This window comes from Larimichthys crocea, chromosome VIII (assembly GCF_000972845.2).
Source record: "Larimichthys crocea isolate SSNF chromosome VIII, L_crocea_2.0, whole genome shotgun sequence".
Taxonomy (NCBI): Eukaryota; Metazoa; Chordata; class Actinopteri; family Sciaenidae; genus Larimichthys; species Larimichthys crocea.
The window spans coordinates 17363453-17378514 of NC_040018.1; the positions used below are offsets into that span (position 1 = coordinate 17363453).

The 15062-nt window shown below is 39.5% G+C and overlaps 1 protein-coding gene across 1 annotated transcript; it reads right to left on the reverse strand.

Moving 5' to 3' along the window:
- Window positions 1-12633: 12633 nt before the first annotated feature.
- On the reverse strand, window positions 12634-14382 carry mis12 (MIS12 kinetochore complex component). The gene is made up of 2 exons (XM_010732341.3): window positions 13877-14382; window positions 12634-13326 (listed from the first exon to the last, which is right to left on the reverse strand). The coding sequence occupies exons 1-2, from the start codon at window positions 14273-14275 to the stop codon at window positions 13057-13059; spliced, it is 669 nt and encodes a 222-aa protein (XP_010730643.3). The 5' UTR covers window positions 14276-14382; the 3' UTR covers window positions 12634-13056.
- Between the last annotated feature and the right edge of the window lie 680 nt (window positions 14383-15062).

The window sequence follows — 15062 nt, forward strand, 5'->3', positions numbered from 1 at the left end:
ACACAATAACCGCACTATAAGACATATCACATATGGCTGGTTGACAAATTAAAGGCAAAGTTTGATTAAATTAGCGTTGCAACATAATGAATGATGCTTCCATGTAGGGATGAAGAGCTCAGTAAACTGTTTGATGAGCATGAATCATGTGCTATGGCCTTTACAGGCACTACACCAGCTCAACTCCTATGAGAAACACCAAATGAAGGAATCTTTCATAGAGGAAGAGTGACGTTATGCTATTCTAAGGAGCATCAGAGCTGTTCTAGTGGCTAAACAATCAAATGTAAACCTGTGAATGATTTTATACACATTTCCTCACAGTTTTACATATTTTGTACAACATCTGATCACAAAACACGAGTTGGTGAAGATGAGTCCTACAAAACTTTAGAGGTTAAAAATCTTCAAGTTTAATTAACAAGTCTATTTATTGGTTATTGGTTAACATGACCAAGAGTAGCAGTGCGACACGTGAGTATGAATGAGTCTCAAGATCAAGTAATACCTCTCTGCTTCAACTTTTGCAGGATATTTTTCTTGATAAACGAGCAGACTCTCTTGGCACCACATCTCAGGTACCACAGGCATAAATCTAACGTAAGAGTGGCAGCCAAAGTAAAAATGTTATGCTTTCCTCAGGCACCACGCAGAACAGTTGAATTACGCTGCAGCAATGAGCCTTCATCAGTCTGCTGATAATCTGCAGAAAAGTGAACAGACATGCAGTCTTGATTGTCTCATTTCTGTCTAGCACCTGTTTCAAATGCATCAACTGTAGCATTCCCTCTATTTAAAGTGCTGTTGCCATCTTTGGCTCTCACATGTAAGCCACATACTGTCCTCTGCAATACCCTGTGTTGGCTGGTTGGAAGCATTTATCTTGATATAATTGATAAATTGTGATAACATGACGCAAAAAGTCATGAATCAGATTGAAACTAAAAGTGTTGAAGTGACTTGAACATCACTGTTTACAAGTACAGACTCTCATGTAGTCTTGTTACAACAGATTTATAATCAAGCCTTTTTCTGCATGTAGATGCTTTTATGATGTCTCGGTCAGGCTGCAGGAGCTCTGTCTCTTCCAGCTTCAGTCACAACTCATCTTGGGCTCATGTACAAAGCAACGTGAGCATGTGCAAAGTAAACGTTAGATCTTCAATTTCATCTAGTTTCTGATGTTTACCGATACAAATTTGCCACCCCCAAATCTAACTTAAGATGATGAGCCGTGAGGCTTTTAAATTAGACGATCTGATCACTATATCCTTTTTATTATTGTTTTCTCACTGTCCGCAACGCAGTTTGCCGGTTTGCCTTTACACCCACATTTACACAAGTTAGCGAGTTCATGGGAATACACTCTCTTCTTCAATGTGGGCATTCATGGTGGCTAGACAAATTAGATAACAAATTCACATAATAGTACTTGCTAATTCATCCCATTAAGGAAAAAAGAGAGAGAACAGCTGATGGGAACAAGTCTCCTTGTGTTCACTGATGGTGCCACGGGGGAACAGTCATCACTTAAAGTAAAAAAAAAAAAAAAAAGCAATTGAGACATCACTATAGGTTGCCACATTTGATAGACAAAAATTTGTGTTGCCAGGTCTGATCCGCTGAGACGAGAGGTGTGGTCGAGATCTACTAAAGTGTGCTCTGGGATGTTTCTATGTGTGTATGGTCTTTGTTTTCATCTGTGTGGTGTGTATGTGTGGGAATGGACCCTGGTCTGACTTGTTGATTAATGGCCAGTGTGTGTATGTGTGAAAACGCTCCCGGTCCTGTTTCTATGCTAATGAGTTGCAGCAGATGGGAGAGAGGAGGCTGGACCAACAATGAACAAACACACCAGCGGCTGTACAATTTAAGACCAAACAGACCCTCATGTAGAGCAAGTTTCCTTACACACAGATACTGAAAGATATTATGACTTATGCTACTGAATACATTCAACTCTATATTGCAAATGACATCTTGACACCAAGAAGGACACTACAGAACATGGCTTATACACTTAACTATTAGCTTAAATGCAATATAAATCAGTCACCTGCAGCTGGAAATCAATTGGTCTGAGAGGGTCCCGAACAACAGACCTATGGCCTTTTGATAATCAACTGGCTATAATCTGATCACTTGATAAAACATGTTCTTTGCCATTTAAATGCAGTTTATTTTTCAATGTGCAACTTAGCAAGCAATAGTTTGGCTCTCATAGTACTGAGAGCAGGAGTGCAACCACCCAGAGCCCTAACGTGAGGAGAGGCGTTGTGTTTGCTTTTATGTGCAATGTTGAAATTTTCTGTTATTAAAATTTTAACTATTTAATTATTAAGTTGATTGTTATTAGTGGCTGAATAAAGGGTTATTGACCTGTATGTATGCATATATAAAAATGCCGTAATAAATACGGTATAACTTTTTCTAATACTATGCTAAAAGGATATTAGTACTATTAATTTCAGCTTTAAGGCTGGTGTTTAATTCCATATTTTACTCTATAGATACAAGTTTTTTCCTTAAAAGAAAAATTGCCATAAAATATTTCAGTGTTTTATTGTACAATCAACAGTCTCCAATATATAAAATACTATTTTATTTTGTATAAATTCCCATAAAAACGCTGTTTTGTCAGGATATATGACTTAACATTATTTAGGTAAAAAGTTATCTTGCTTTTCTGCTTTATTGTATAGTGACAGCTGGGCAGAAAATTTAAGAGAAACAGATGGTTTGACATACAGCAAAAAAACCAAGGGAATCAAACCCAGGTCGCTGCAGTATGGACTTTAGCCTTGATAGACCTTGTAGATGTATTTGCTCAGGCTCTCACAGCACCTGTTCTCATAGAACAATGATGCGTTTTTAATCAAACCGGTCGTCAGACGCAAACATTTACATAAACTCTCATTGTTATGTGATTGTTTGAGCTTCACTGTGCAGACTGATGTATGGAAGGCTGTTTTTCACATTTACATTCACATCTGCACCTTCAGTCTGAGCTCAAGACATGTACACACGAGCATAATTTTATGACTAGTTTGGAGGCTAATCATGGTATGTAACTTATATAACTCTGTCCTGTGGAAATTTGAAACCTCTGCTGCACATACACTGAGACTTTTAAGCATTTTATACATCGCCTAAGATGTCTGGTGGGGATCTTTAATGAAAACACAACAGGCATGACAAGTAACAGAAGCCATGAGCTGCATTTATGTTTATTTTTTCTTTCTTTGTGGTGAGGTGATTTTGTGCACTCCACAGGGTAACTCTTTCCTTTCTCTTTCTTTATTTATTCAGCAAAGTACACAAGGATAAATTAAATTAAACAACAGGACACTAAGCTAACCCAATGCCACATCCACATTAGAACTACATTTGAAAACACACATCTGCAGCTCCACTTTCTCCTCAGTGTGGTTGTATCCTAAGCTAATACACTGTTACTGAACCCTCACCTTCTCCTTAAAGAAGCCAGGAAGTGTAACATTGTAATTCCCAACAGGGAACTTCAGCTGAGCTTTAGACTGAAGCCAAAATATTTGTGAAGCTTTATGTACAATGAAGGACAATGAAACCAAAGAGCAGCTGCCAGATATGAGGCACCAAAATACAAATCTAGCACTCACATATGTTTGTTTATGTGTGTGTTAATGGACGGTAGTGGATGGGAAGAAAGGGGGAAGCAGGGAAGGGGAAATATGCTGTGGAGAGGGCACTGAGAAAGAAAACACACAAAAAGAAGCAAAGAGATGAGGGAATAAGATGGACGGATAAAAAGGGAACATAATGTGAGAAATACTGTGTATTAAATATGGCTAATTGTATACTATATGTGTCGTATATTATTGTGTGTGTGTGCTAGTGTCAAGTGTGGATTATGCTTGTATCCGTATGCATTTGAGTGTGTGTGTGTGTGCATGCGTGTGTGTCACTTCCAGCAATGTGTGTCGGCCCCCCTGTAAAACCAGATAATACTGTTGCTGATTAGAAACAAGTGTGTGTGTGTGTGTGTGTACACCACAGGAAACCGTGCCTGTTTCCTGCCAAGGACCTGTATCAATCTTTCTTTCCATATCCTCACTCATTCTCTTCATTCATTCAATGTCATTTTTTTTCCGTCTGTATTTCTCTAATATTCTCTTGTCTTTTACACCAGACTCTGGGCGATGGCCGGACGCCCCTCTTACCTGTGCAGCATCAGGCTGTGCCACAAGTGTAATGAAGTGATGCTTGACTGTGTATCCTCCCTTATAAAGTCCCATTCAGCTCTTTGTTACCTCTAAAATGTCACATTGTTAACCTACATACAGCAAAAGTGAAATGCTTCTTATGAATGACTGGCCTATAAGTCTGCAGCACAGACTTAAAGACTTATACACGTGTGTGTGTGTGTGTGTGTGTGTGTGTGTGTGTGTGTGTGTGTGTGTGTGTGTGTGTGTGTGTGTGTGATAGAAAGACTCCTGAGGAATGCTCTTAGTGCTGTTGTATTAGCTGCGAACAGGAAACGGATTCCCAGAGACAGGAAGTAACTTCGCGGAGAGAGGAAGTGTTTGCCAGCATCCGCCCTCTGTCTGCTGGATGAGGGAGGAAGGCGAGGGGGCTGAGGGGGTGAAATATAGAGATGTTTAAGAAAGGAGAGAGAGAGAGAGAGAGAGAGAAAGCAACGGAGTGTGTAGGTTTGAGGGAGAGACAGATGACGTCCGACCTGCCCTAGAAAAACAGCAGATTTCAAATGTTGCCTTCAGCTGAAGTATTGCAGAAGTTTGTCAGTTATGTTGGTATACATTTACTTCATGGCCAGTCTGACCAGTGTATCATCCACTGTGTATATGGCTGAATTATAGTTCTACAAAATGACACAAAATCTCCTGAAAGTACTTTTATAGCAGCAGAATAACGCCCATATTTTTAAAATGATAAAGTGTATTCAGGTGTCTGCATATTTCTAGTGCCGTCTGAGTTACACCGCTGTGAACTACAATGCCGTTGAAAAGACGTCTTCTGCCCAGATCACCTCCTCACTCTCACAATCCCAAGAGAGAGATTGTTGGAGGTGAAAGGTCAACAGCGTGTGTGTGTGTGTCTTGGCAAGTAGCTGAGGTACTTGAGTTTGCAGAGGTCAGAGTGGGAGCAACATACCACACACACACACACACACACCCCACACACACACACACACACACACACACACACACACACACAGAGTCCATCTTTGCCACATTGCCTCTGTTTTGTCACCACCGTGCCTTCACTGGACTCGTTCCATCTCTAAAGCCATGAATGTCTGACTCTGCTATTCTGACGGGGTGGAGACCTGTGGCGTTCGACCTGAACTCAAACATTTCTGCACACACACATAATGTAAACATGCAACACTCAGTTGGTAGTGTTGAATAGACTTTTGTTTTGTTTTTTTTGAAATGAAATCAGATGAAGGGAAATGCACGGCTCTGTCGAGGCAAGAAAGTTTAATGTAGCGTGTTAGCACGTGTGTGTGTGTGTGTGTGTGTGGAGATAGCACTCGGATGGACAGATGGTCCTTTGTGACTCCTGACACCTGCCAGCTGCTGCTCTGCTCCTCTTCACCTCTTTTTCCTTCTCCTCTCACCTCATCATCTCTTTCTTTTACTCTTCTTCTCTTCTCCTTGTCTGTTCTATTCATCCTCCTTTTCTTGCCTTTTACTTCTACTCACCGATAAGACATTTAGAAGATCAGATAGTTGACGAAGGAGGCAGGAGGTGTGCCGTATTCAGGTGTCACAGGACAGAACAAATTTAGATTAACACATATTCTTTGGGTGGTTTGTGAAGCGGTTTGTTGGACTGACAATGTCATCAACTTTGGAGTTAAAAACATCCTCTGTGGATTAACACAAATCGTATCAAGTTCCATAAAAGAAAGAGCGGGAGAAAGTGAATGCCGTAGACTTGCGGAGCAGCAGCTTTATTGTGACCAAAAGGTTTCAGGTTCAGGTGTCATCCAGGTGCTGTTTTTGTTTTCATTTAACCACTTAGAAACCAGAGTCTGTCAGAAAAGAGGAATCATTTACCAATCTGTACCGCACTTTGAGTGCAAAAAGTATTTGGCCGGTCCAAGAAAGGCTATTTCCTCTCTAACGTGGCTAAATATGAAATGTTTTTATGTCCTCATTAAGTTGGTGTTTTTTAAACTACCAAAAATAGACGTTTGTTTCTCTTCAAAGTGGATGAATTTGGAAGTGCTGGTCTATTGCTGCATTGTGGCGAGGTAAAAGGGTTTTTACAAAAATGCTGAGGTTTGACTGTCCTGTGATCACAGGCATTTGACCTGTTTTTGAGAGTGATTTTTTTTTATGTTTGTTCTATAAACAACAAACAATGCCACCAAAACAGCAGAAAGCCGCTTGGCTGACATTGCACAAAGCTGTTGGCTGATGCACGCTCCTGCACATGCCAAGCAAAGGAGACAGGAGTTTTTTCGTTTTACATTTCCCACATGGAAGTTTTTTACAAAGTTCAGAAAAAGTAGTGTGGAATATACTGTAGTCATAGCATTAGGTCAGTGATGGAGATTAATGTAATATGTGCAACATTTTCCCACATGTAAAGATCTTGCTTTACTATCTACTATTTGAGATTTACGTATGCCGATTGGCGGGTCTGGTACAGAGCAGAGGCAGAACACAGTGGTTTTAAATTTTGCAAATAGCAGAACCATAAACAAACTGGAAATTCATTTTAATTTAATTTAAATGTAGGTTATGCAGCAACAGTGATCATTGTTTACCCACAGACACACGATGTTATTTGGAATATAAAGTTGTTACGCTGTCTGGACCAGTCACAAGTGCACATTTGTTATAAATGTGCGCTGCATTAAGACAGAAACATGAGGATTAACGCCACATTTGAGCAATTTGATCGCTTACGGCTGTTAAAGGCGAATGCGGTTTTCTTTCCTTCTTATTCATGACGTCATTGCAAGCTGGAGTTGGAAGACACGTTGTTTGAAATGGGAAGAGATGGGGCTGCTGCTGTGTGTTGTTTTCCCTGCTGGGTGACACATGGGTTTAAAAAAGTCAGAGTGAATTCCAGACTCACTCTCACAGCCTGAGAAAACAATCTCGTCTACACGCCTGACTGTCACTCTCACCTCCTCTCTCCTTTTATGTGGGACAGTCAGCCGGTGAGGATAGCTGGCTGACTGTGGATGTATATCTGTGTATGTGTAGGTATCTCTGGGTTTATGTGTGTGTATGTGTGTGTGTGTCTCTTTGTGTGTGTGTGATCCTAAGAAGTCAGAGGTCAAGCTGTGGTTCACAGAGAGCCACGTTGTTCCCCTCCCAACAGGAAGGGAGGGCACTGTCCATATGCTGTCTTCACTCACTCTTTCACACACACACACACACACAGGTTCACACGCTCACACACCATACAGATTGGTACAGTTGCAAATTCCAACAGGTACACACACACACTCAGACATAATACACACACTAATACATATATCTACTCGTCCTCACACATGTAAACACTTGATACACAAACATGCATGTTTTTGTGCGTTTTAAACCACAAAAACTGTCAACACGTGCACAAAAACAGGTCAGCTCACATTGTGTCGACACTTTGTACTATGCAGACCACATTAAATGTGTGTTTTCCACACTTACAACTGAGCTTTAAAGGCATCCTGTGGAGGTTTTGACCTTTAATAGCACTACGAAGTCATGTTTTCATGAGTGGGTCCAGATTTTGTTTATGTTGTGCATGGACACACTTGCATGTGGGTGGCGTAATTCACATTCCTGCTACCACAGTCGAGAAGGAATTTGCCTGCAAAGCTCACGATAAAGACAACTGCTAGGTAGTTAACATGGACGTAAACAATGTAGGAATTAAAATACTCAAAAAAAATTCAAGTCTCGAGGATAGTTTGGGTGAAAAACACTAAATGTAAACATAACTTTTTTTTTGTTTACAAATTCCACAGAACACTTTTAAAGTTTCTACAAGAAACTTTCCCTGTCGGCAAAAGCAGCATGTAGCTGATTTTTCTTTTTTTTTTTTAAACACAGCTGTTTGCAGGATGCATGTCATGTTTCTATCTTTGTCTATATGAGGTTAATAATTCTAATATGACAATGGTGAAACAAAGTTAACTTTGCTGCTCATAGATACATGCAAGTTACATGTAAACCTATAGTAGTAATTAGTACGTTTGGTGCAAAGGTTATTAATACGCACATTGTAGTTATCCTACTCTGTCCTACCTTTGCTTCGTAACAAATGTTACAAGTTTTCTGCTATGTCACTAGTTTTAGGCTGCATATTGATTTTATGAGTGCAGTATGTTGAGTTTTCATCACGAGGACAATAACCAAAATCATGAAAGAGTTAGCTAGTTTTGTTTTAGCCACCAATGTAAATTCATATATTGACGTAAAACCATGCCTCGTAATGTGTGTTAGACATTACATACCTCGTTTTCACTCGTGCTCTCTGTCACGCTTCCTTTTGCTGATCCTGCTTCAGTATCAGCCATAACCACAAAATATGTAACGTCAAAAAAGAAAAAATCTCCTCCTGCTTCCTTTGAACTGGATAACCGACTACTCACTGTCAGTCTTGGCCTGGGAAATTGTAAACATAGACTCCTCTGGTCTGTGTGCTCTAAATCATTTCTGAATCAGACCCAGTGGCAGGCTCGTTTGTAGAGCCATCATTATTAAAGTAACCTAATCATAACCAGTTAAACCTCCTTGTAGTATCTTTAAAGGTCCAGTGTGTCAGATTTAGGGGGCTCTATTTACATACAATACGGCAGCAGAAATATAATATAATATACTTACCTTGTTTTCATTATTAAATATTGTTATAATTAAAACAAGCCTTTTATAGCTACAGACAGAGAGGGTCTTCTTCATGTTTCTACAGTAGCCTAGAACAGACAAACTAAATGTGCGCTCTACATCGGGCTTTTCGCCATAGAGTCTCCTACAAAGGAGATTGTGATATGGGGGGGTTGCAATCAGCAACTACACTGCTAGAAAAAACAAAGTCCTACACACTGGCCCATATGAAAGCATGGATAAACCAAAGTTACCCACTTCCGTCATGCGGCAAGTGAAGAAACCGCATCCACTGAGTAACATCTTGAGAGCAAATAAGTGGATTTGAGTGAGTTTGAGGCAGAAGCAGGCTGAGGCCTGACAACTTTCTGTGATACTCATTTTAAATGTCATTGTAGGTGATCACACAGCACAGGAACTGATTTTAAAGCTATAATTATGTTTATTTGTCAGGATGTGTTCAGCAGTATAAATGATAATGGAAAACAGGATGGGACAGACCGGAGGTTTCACTATCTGAGAAAATTAACCACGTCTGCTGCACTATTCACCAGATGTTGGCTGTGATGTGATGTTTTTTTTGTTTGCTGAAACCTTTTGCTAAAGCATTTCAGCGCCGACTGTGATCTTTGTAAAAACAACCTGAAAATACAAGCGTGGACCACTGGCAGTATGTAATTAGTGTGGACGCATGTGGTTATCACATGTAAACAGTGTCCACATCAAGTCTCGGTGCCAAAGCTGTTTAGGACAGCAGTGTGAAAGTTTGCAGTCAAATGAAGACACTTTCTTTCTCGACCTTCTGTCTCTATTTTGTCTCCCCTCCCCTCACTTTTTAAACACTCACCAACTTTGGCAGTCTTGCTTGATGATTAGCGCCTTTTTTTTCTCAGATTACTTTATCGTCTCTCTCTGCCAGCACAATGTAGACACATGCACAGTGTGTGCAGACAGCAGACAGCTGCATACAGCTGTGTCCTCATAGCCTTTGACAACATCTTTTACAGGCTTTAGTGATACTACGCACACACACAGGGGTGTAGAGTTCAGGATTTATTGTACTACCACGAACAAATAGAGATAAAAATAGAGGACAGCTGTGTTCACTCTCTCTCTCACACACACACACACACACACACACACACACACACACACACAAACATCGGAGGAAATACAGAGCAGAAAATGATAAGACTCTAAGAGATTTGTGCCAAATTTGTGACCAGATTATAATTTACAGAAAACAAGGTGTATTCCCATGCTTCTTCTCAACAACAGATCAGTTTGAAAGCGATTTACAAGATGTCTAAGAGTGGCAAACAAGTAAACAGGCCAAGTTTGAGGACAAAATAACCACAACAGCCCCACAGATCCAACTGATTACATGTGAATGAATATCAAGTAATCAATACAAACTGTGCTCAGTAGATAAATTAAATGTTATATTCATCAACATACAGTATGTTGCCCAAACAATCTACTTCTCTGTCAGGGATATTTAAGATACCGTAGTATTTACAGTAAGCAATCTGTGGCAATACAGTTGTGCATACAGATTCATTTGGAAAGTCTATAACAATCTAAGATTAAGTTTTTAAAATGTTTTTATATTGATATATTCAGCACAGACTATTTGGAAACTGTGTAGAAAGTGTAGAAACAGCTCAATCATAGAAACCACTGACCATTGTTTCTGGATTGTTTATCTTAAATAATATTGCCAAAAGAAAAAGAAGAAATATGATCGCTGCGCCTTTCGCTGTCTTGTTTTTGTCCCTTCGGCTTGTTTCAAACAGCAGAAATAAAAGTCTTAAACACGAAATTAGACACCGATTGAACAAGATTTTTTTCCCCCCAAGCAAATGGTTTGACAAATGATGTCCGATTCATTAATCAAATGTCTTTTGACATTTCTATTGCAAATTACAGCCTGTAAGATCATTATTGGTCTACTGGCACACACAAACAGAAATAATGACTAGTTCTCACACCTCCCCAGCTGGACTGGTCATTTCTACGACAACAGGCAGTAGACAGACACACACACACTTAGAGGAATGCTAAAACAAATGTTTACTGTTTACATTGGACCTGTTGTTGTTATTGTTTATGTACTTTCACTTGCAATTGTCAGTATTATGGCTGTAAATCTGATATCAGCATTAGCGATCACAGGTTCTGTCTCCAGCTAAATTTAAAAGGCTTCTTTGCATGATATCTCCATGATCGCAGACTGTGACTATCATATCATCATTCTAGTTTTTACTTATTTGTAAATTATATAAACACTTTTTTTTTTACTTGCCCCTGTTCAGAAGCTGTGACAGCATCTTTCAACTCCAAACCCTCAAAATAAATATTTTCTCTCCTATAAATTATCATGAGCGGCCTTTACTCCAGAGGAGTGAAATAATAAGATACATTTTGAAATTACTGTGATAATCTAGGGAGAGTTTACTGAACGTGACACAACGATACATTCATTTTTATAAAGCACTAGCGCCCCCTAATGGTCCAATCCATGTAGCTGTGAAAAACCCAGAAACAGAATTATTTTCATCATTAACGAAAAAAGTTTAGTTAAGTAAATCATGACAAAAATATCAGAAGTCAAATACAAATTATGAAACCCACAGTGTTATATCAAACCATTATTAAATGCAGATGCTGCAACACACAAAAGGTCTTCACGATCAAATAGAAATATTGAAGGACATGCCATTTCTAGGAAACTTAAAATTACTGCACTGATGGAACTAGAGAAAATAACTTTTTAGATTAAAACAATAAAATACTAATAGACATAGACATTTTGACTCGTTATAGCAGGAAAAATGCTGGTGTTATGGTTATGATGGCTCTGCTCTATTCAGGTGTCCCAGTAAGACATGACAGCGAACGTTGATGAGGCCTTCTCGCTCCAGAGATGACTATTGTTAAATATGGGTAAAGTACTACTCAAAGGTGTCATGTATTAATGATGCATTCTTATTTTACAGAAGAGGAATGAGAAGCAGCTATTTCAGCTGGTAGCAGTGTGTTCTGTTCACTAATAGAAATAGAAATAATATTTATTATCTGATTTATATCAAAAGTACCAAAAGGTGTCATGTTTTGCTTGCTGCCCATTTCTATATTGAACTCTGCAGCATAGGTAACAGGGTTAACTGCTTTAACAATGTTCATATTAGTGTGTGAAAGTAAACCAAAAATGATGGGATGTGATAGTGTTCAAACCTTCAAGGCTCATTTTTAAAAAACAGCCAGCTTTGGATACTAATTTCACTAGAGTCTCCTACTTTGATATTTGGAGGTCCTCTGTTTCTTTAATGTTATTTACAATCTTTTGCTGTTTATTGGGTATACTTAATTAAAACTAATGCAGTCCAATTAGACAGTGATGCAATAAATGCTACTTTCACCAAACTGTGCAACGAGGTGTTCCTATAAGTGGTCACAGATTAATCACTGAAGCATTTTCAACAAAAATTTAACATTACAACCTTCATGAAGGGAGTTTAACTGCAGCACTGTTTGTTCTCACTGCACTAGCTTACAGGTGTACCTAATAAACCGGCATCCAAGCGTGAATCATCTGAATGTGAATCAAGCCCTCAAGGAGTGGACTGATGTAACGTGCAAAGAGTGCCCTCTGCTGGATAATATCAAAACACCTCAACAATCAGACGCAGTTCAATGACAATGAAACCACTGAAGCTATAAATAAAGTTAACAAAATAAAGTTGAGGGTAAGAGGAGGGAGATGACAAGAAAAACAAAAACACAGAAATACATTGGTGTGCTTTATTATTATTTACATTACAATGTAGAAAAGTAAGCTTAGCTAATGTGAGATGTTTTTAAAAAAAAATAACCAACAAAGCTTTAATCTAAGCTTGGTTGGGTTAACTTATGATAGCTGTTCATGACGTCATCAAAGCTCAGCTAGTCAAAAAAGAAGAAAAACTTTTATCATGGCTAAATGTTTCAACAGAAGCCCTGCGTTCGGGAAGCAGTAATGTATGCCGTTTTAAAATATTTACATATAATAGTGCACTGACAAACTGCTGAATATTTGTTGGATGAGACTGCTTCATGTCCACCTTGCTGTGTATGATGTCTCCTAAATGATCTTTATAAGATATAGTAAAAACAGAGACCATACGTAGAGACCATAAAACTTTGTCCTGTATAATACAAATGAGAGTTCAGTTCATCGAGGCGCCTTGATGCAGACCCCCCTGACAGCCTCCTGCAGTTTCTTCACGGACTCCATCACCAACCGGAAACTTTCATGGAAGCTGCCGTTACCTTCCTTCACCCAGGCTGCCTGGAGCTCGCTAACCCAGGTCAGGATCCCATCCAGCTGCTTCTGCACCTCCTTCTGCTCCTCCAGCTCAGCTAACAGGGCCTGTCTGGCACAGACTTCTGCTTCGTAGGCTCTCTGGAGGTCAGCAATGGATGACTCCAGCCTCAGCACCTCCTGGACGGAGCAGATTTCACAGTTAAATCACAGATAGATATAAAGGCAATATACTGGCATTACAGAATGAAGCTATATTACACAGGGGGGTGTGCTTTACCGTCATTATTGGCACTACAGTGATGCGGTCAGGTCCGTAAGCATCACAAGCACAGACAAGAATTTGTCTACTTCAGCCTATATTAGTCAACCTTTGATAAAGTGCATCTTAGCTTTATCTATAACTTCGGTTCATGATCTATTTTCATGAATAAAAACTTTTCATATCACAGTATATGTTATGGTTTGTAAGATATCATGAAATCCTAATTTTACCTTTGAAATAAATAACAAAACTTCAGATTTATTACTTTATTTTAGCCGGGTTAGCTCTGGCGGTTACAGCGTTACCATGGAGATGGCGGAGTAATATGTTTAGCGTCGTTAGGCTTTGACAAGGATCTATTACTTTTGTTTATTTGAGAGACGTGACTAGTAAAGTTATGAGAGGAACCTTATAAAGATCATAACACTTCATTTCCCTTGAATGTTTTAGCTCATTTCCCCCCACCTGTCGGTCTTGGGGGTATCTGCTGTGTGACTCGTCCTCGGGCAGCAGGACGTTTGGCGGGATGGAGAAGCAGCGGTGGACCAGCAGCGCTTCCATCCGCTCCGAGAGCTGCTTGAACCGGTCTTCCAGGAACTGCTGCAGCTTTCGGCTGCACTCTCTAGCTCGGGACCGGAGGAGCTCCTCAGCCCCGTCCGACTCTCCTTTGCTCAGCTGCCTCACGCACACCTTCTCCACGACGGGTAAAATATCGTACAGGCAGTCCTGGAAGGCGCTGTAGACCCGCAACATACAAGTCTGCGAGGTGAAGCCGAAGAACTGTGCCTCGTATAGTTTTAAAGCGGACGGAGGGAGACTGTCCGTCTCCTCCTCCACTTCTTCTATGCGGGCATCCACCTCCATCTTTTCCCGGGTTTCCCGCGCCACGTTGAACGGATGACGTTTTCTTTCTTGTTGTTGTTGTGTTGGTGTTTTTTTTTTTAGCTGCAACACCGCCACCACCTGGTATGGAGGGGCTGCAACTAACAATACTAATATTAGGTCCAGTGTGTAAGACTGAGATATAAAATATGTAATATACTAGTCATACGTGTGTTTTTGTGACCTTAGACTAAGCCTTTTATATCTGCAGAGATATCTGTAACAATATAATAATAATAATGTTTATGTATGAATAAAATATTCATTAATATATTAGATTCATTCTTCTAAGATATTTCACAAAAACAAAATAGTAAATAATAAAAAGTAACAGAGTTGATAGATTGATGGATACATTCATTTTTTTGTTATATATCAAATTTGCAGTTTCCATGCAGAACAAATAACCGGAATACCATTGTGTCTCTCTTCCCTACCAGCTACCTACCTCAGCCCCAAACCCATAACATAAATAAATAGTTTCATCACTCAAGAAGGCTCAGTGATTTTCTGAAACAGCTGTGCACTGCAGTTTTTAGCTAACATTTCTCCAACAGTAGTAACAGTGCATTTAGGCTCAGCAGTGCTAATGGGTATTTAGGTCTAAGCACCAGTGCGGTGTTTGTGGAACTGATTCAAAAGTAAATTGCAGTGCCCGTGTTCATTTTTTAAAATATTGTTATACTTTTATTGATTTTTTCACACGTACAAATAGACAATAACAACAACAATGTTTATTAACATTAAATTAAACCATAAAATATGTAGT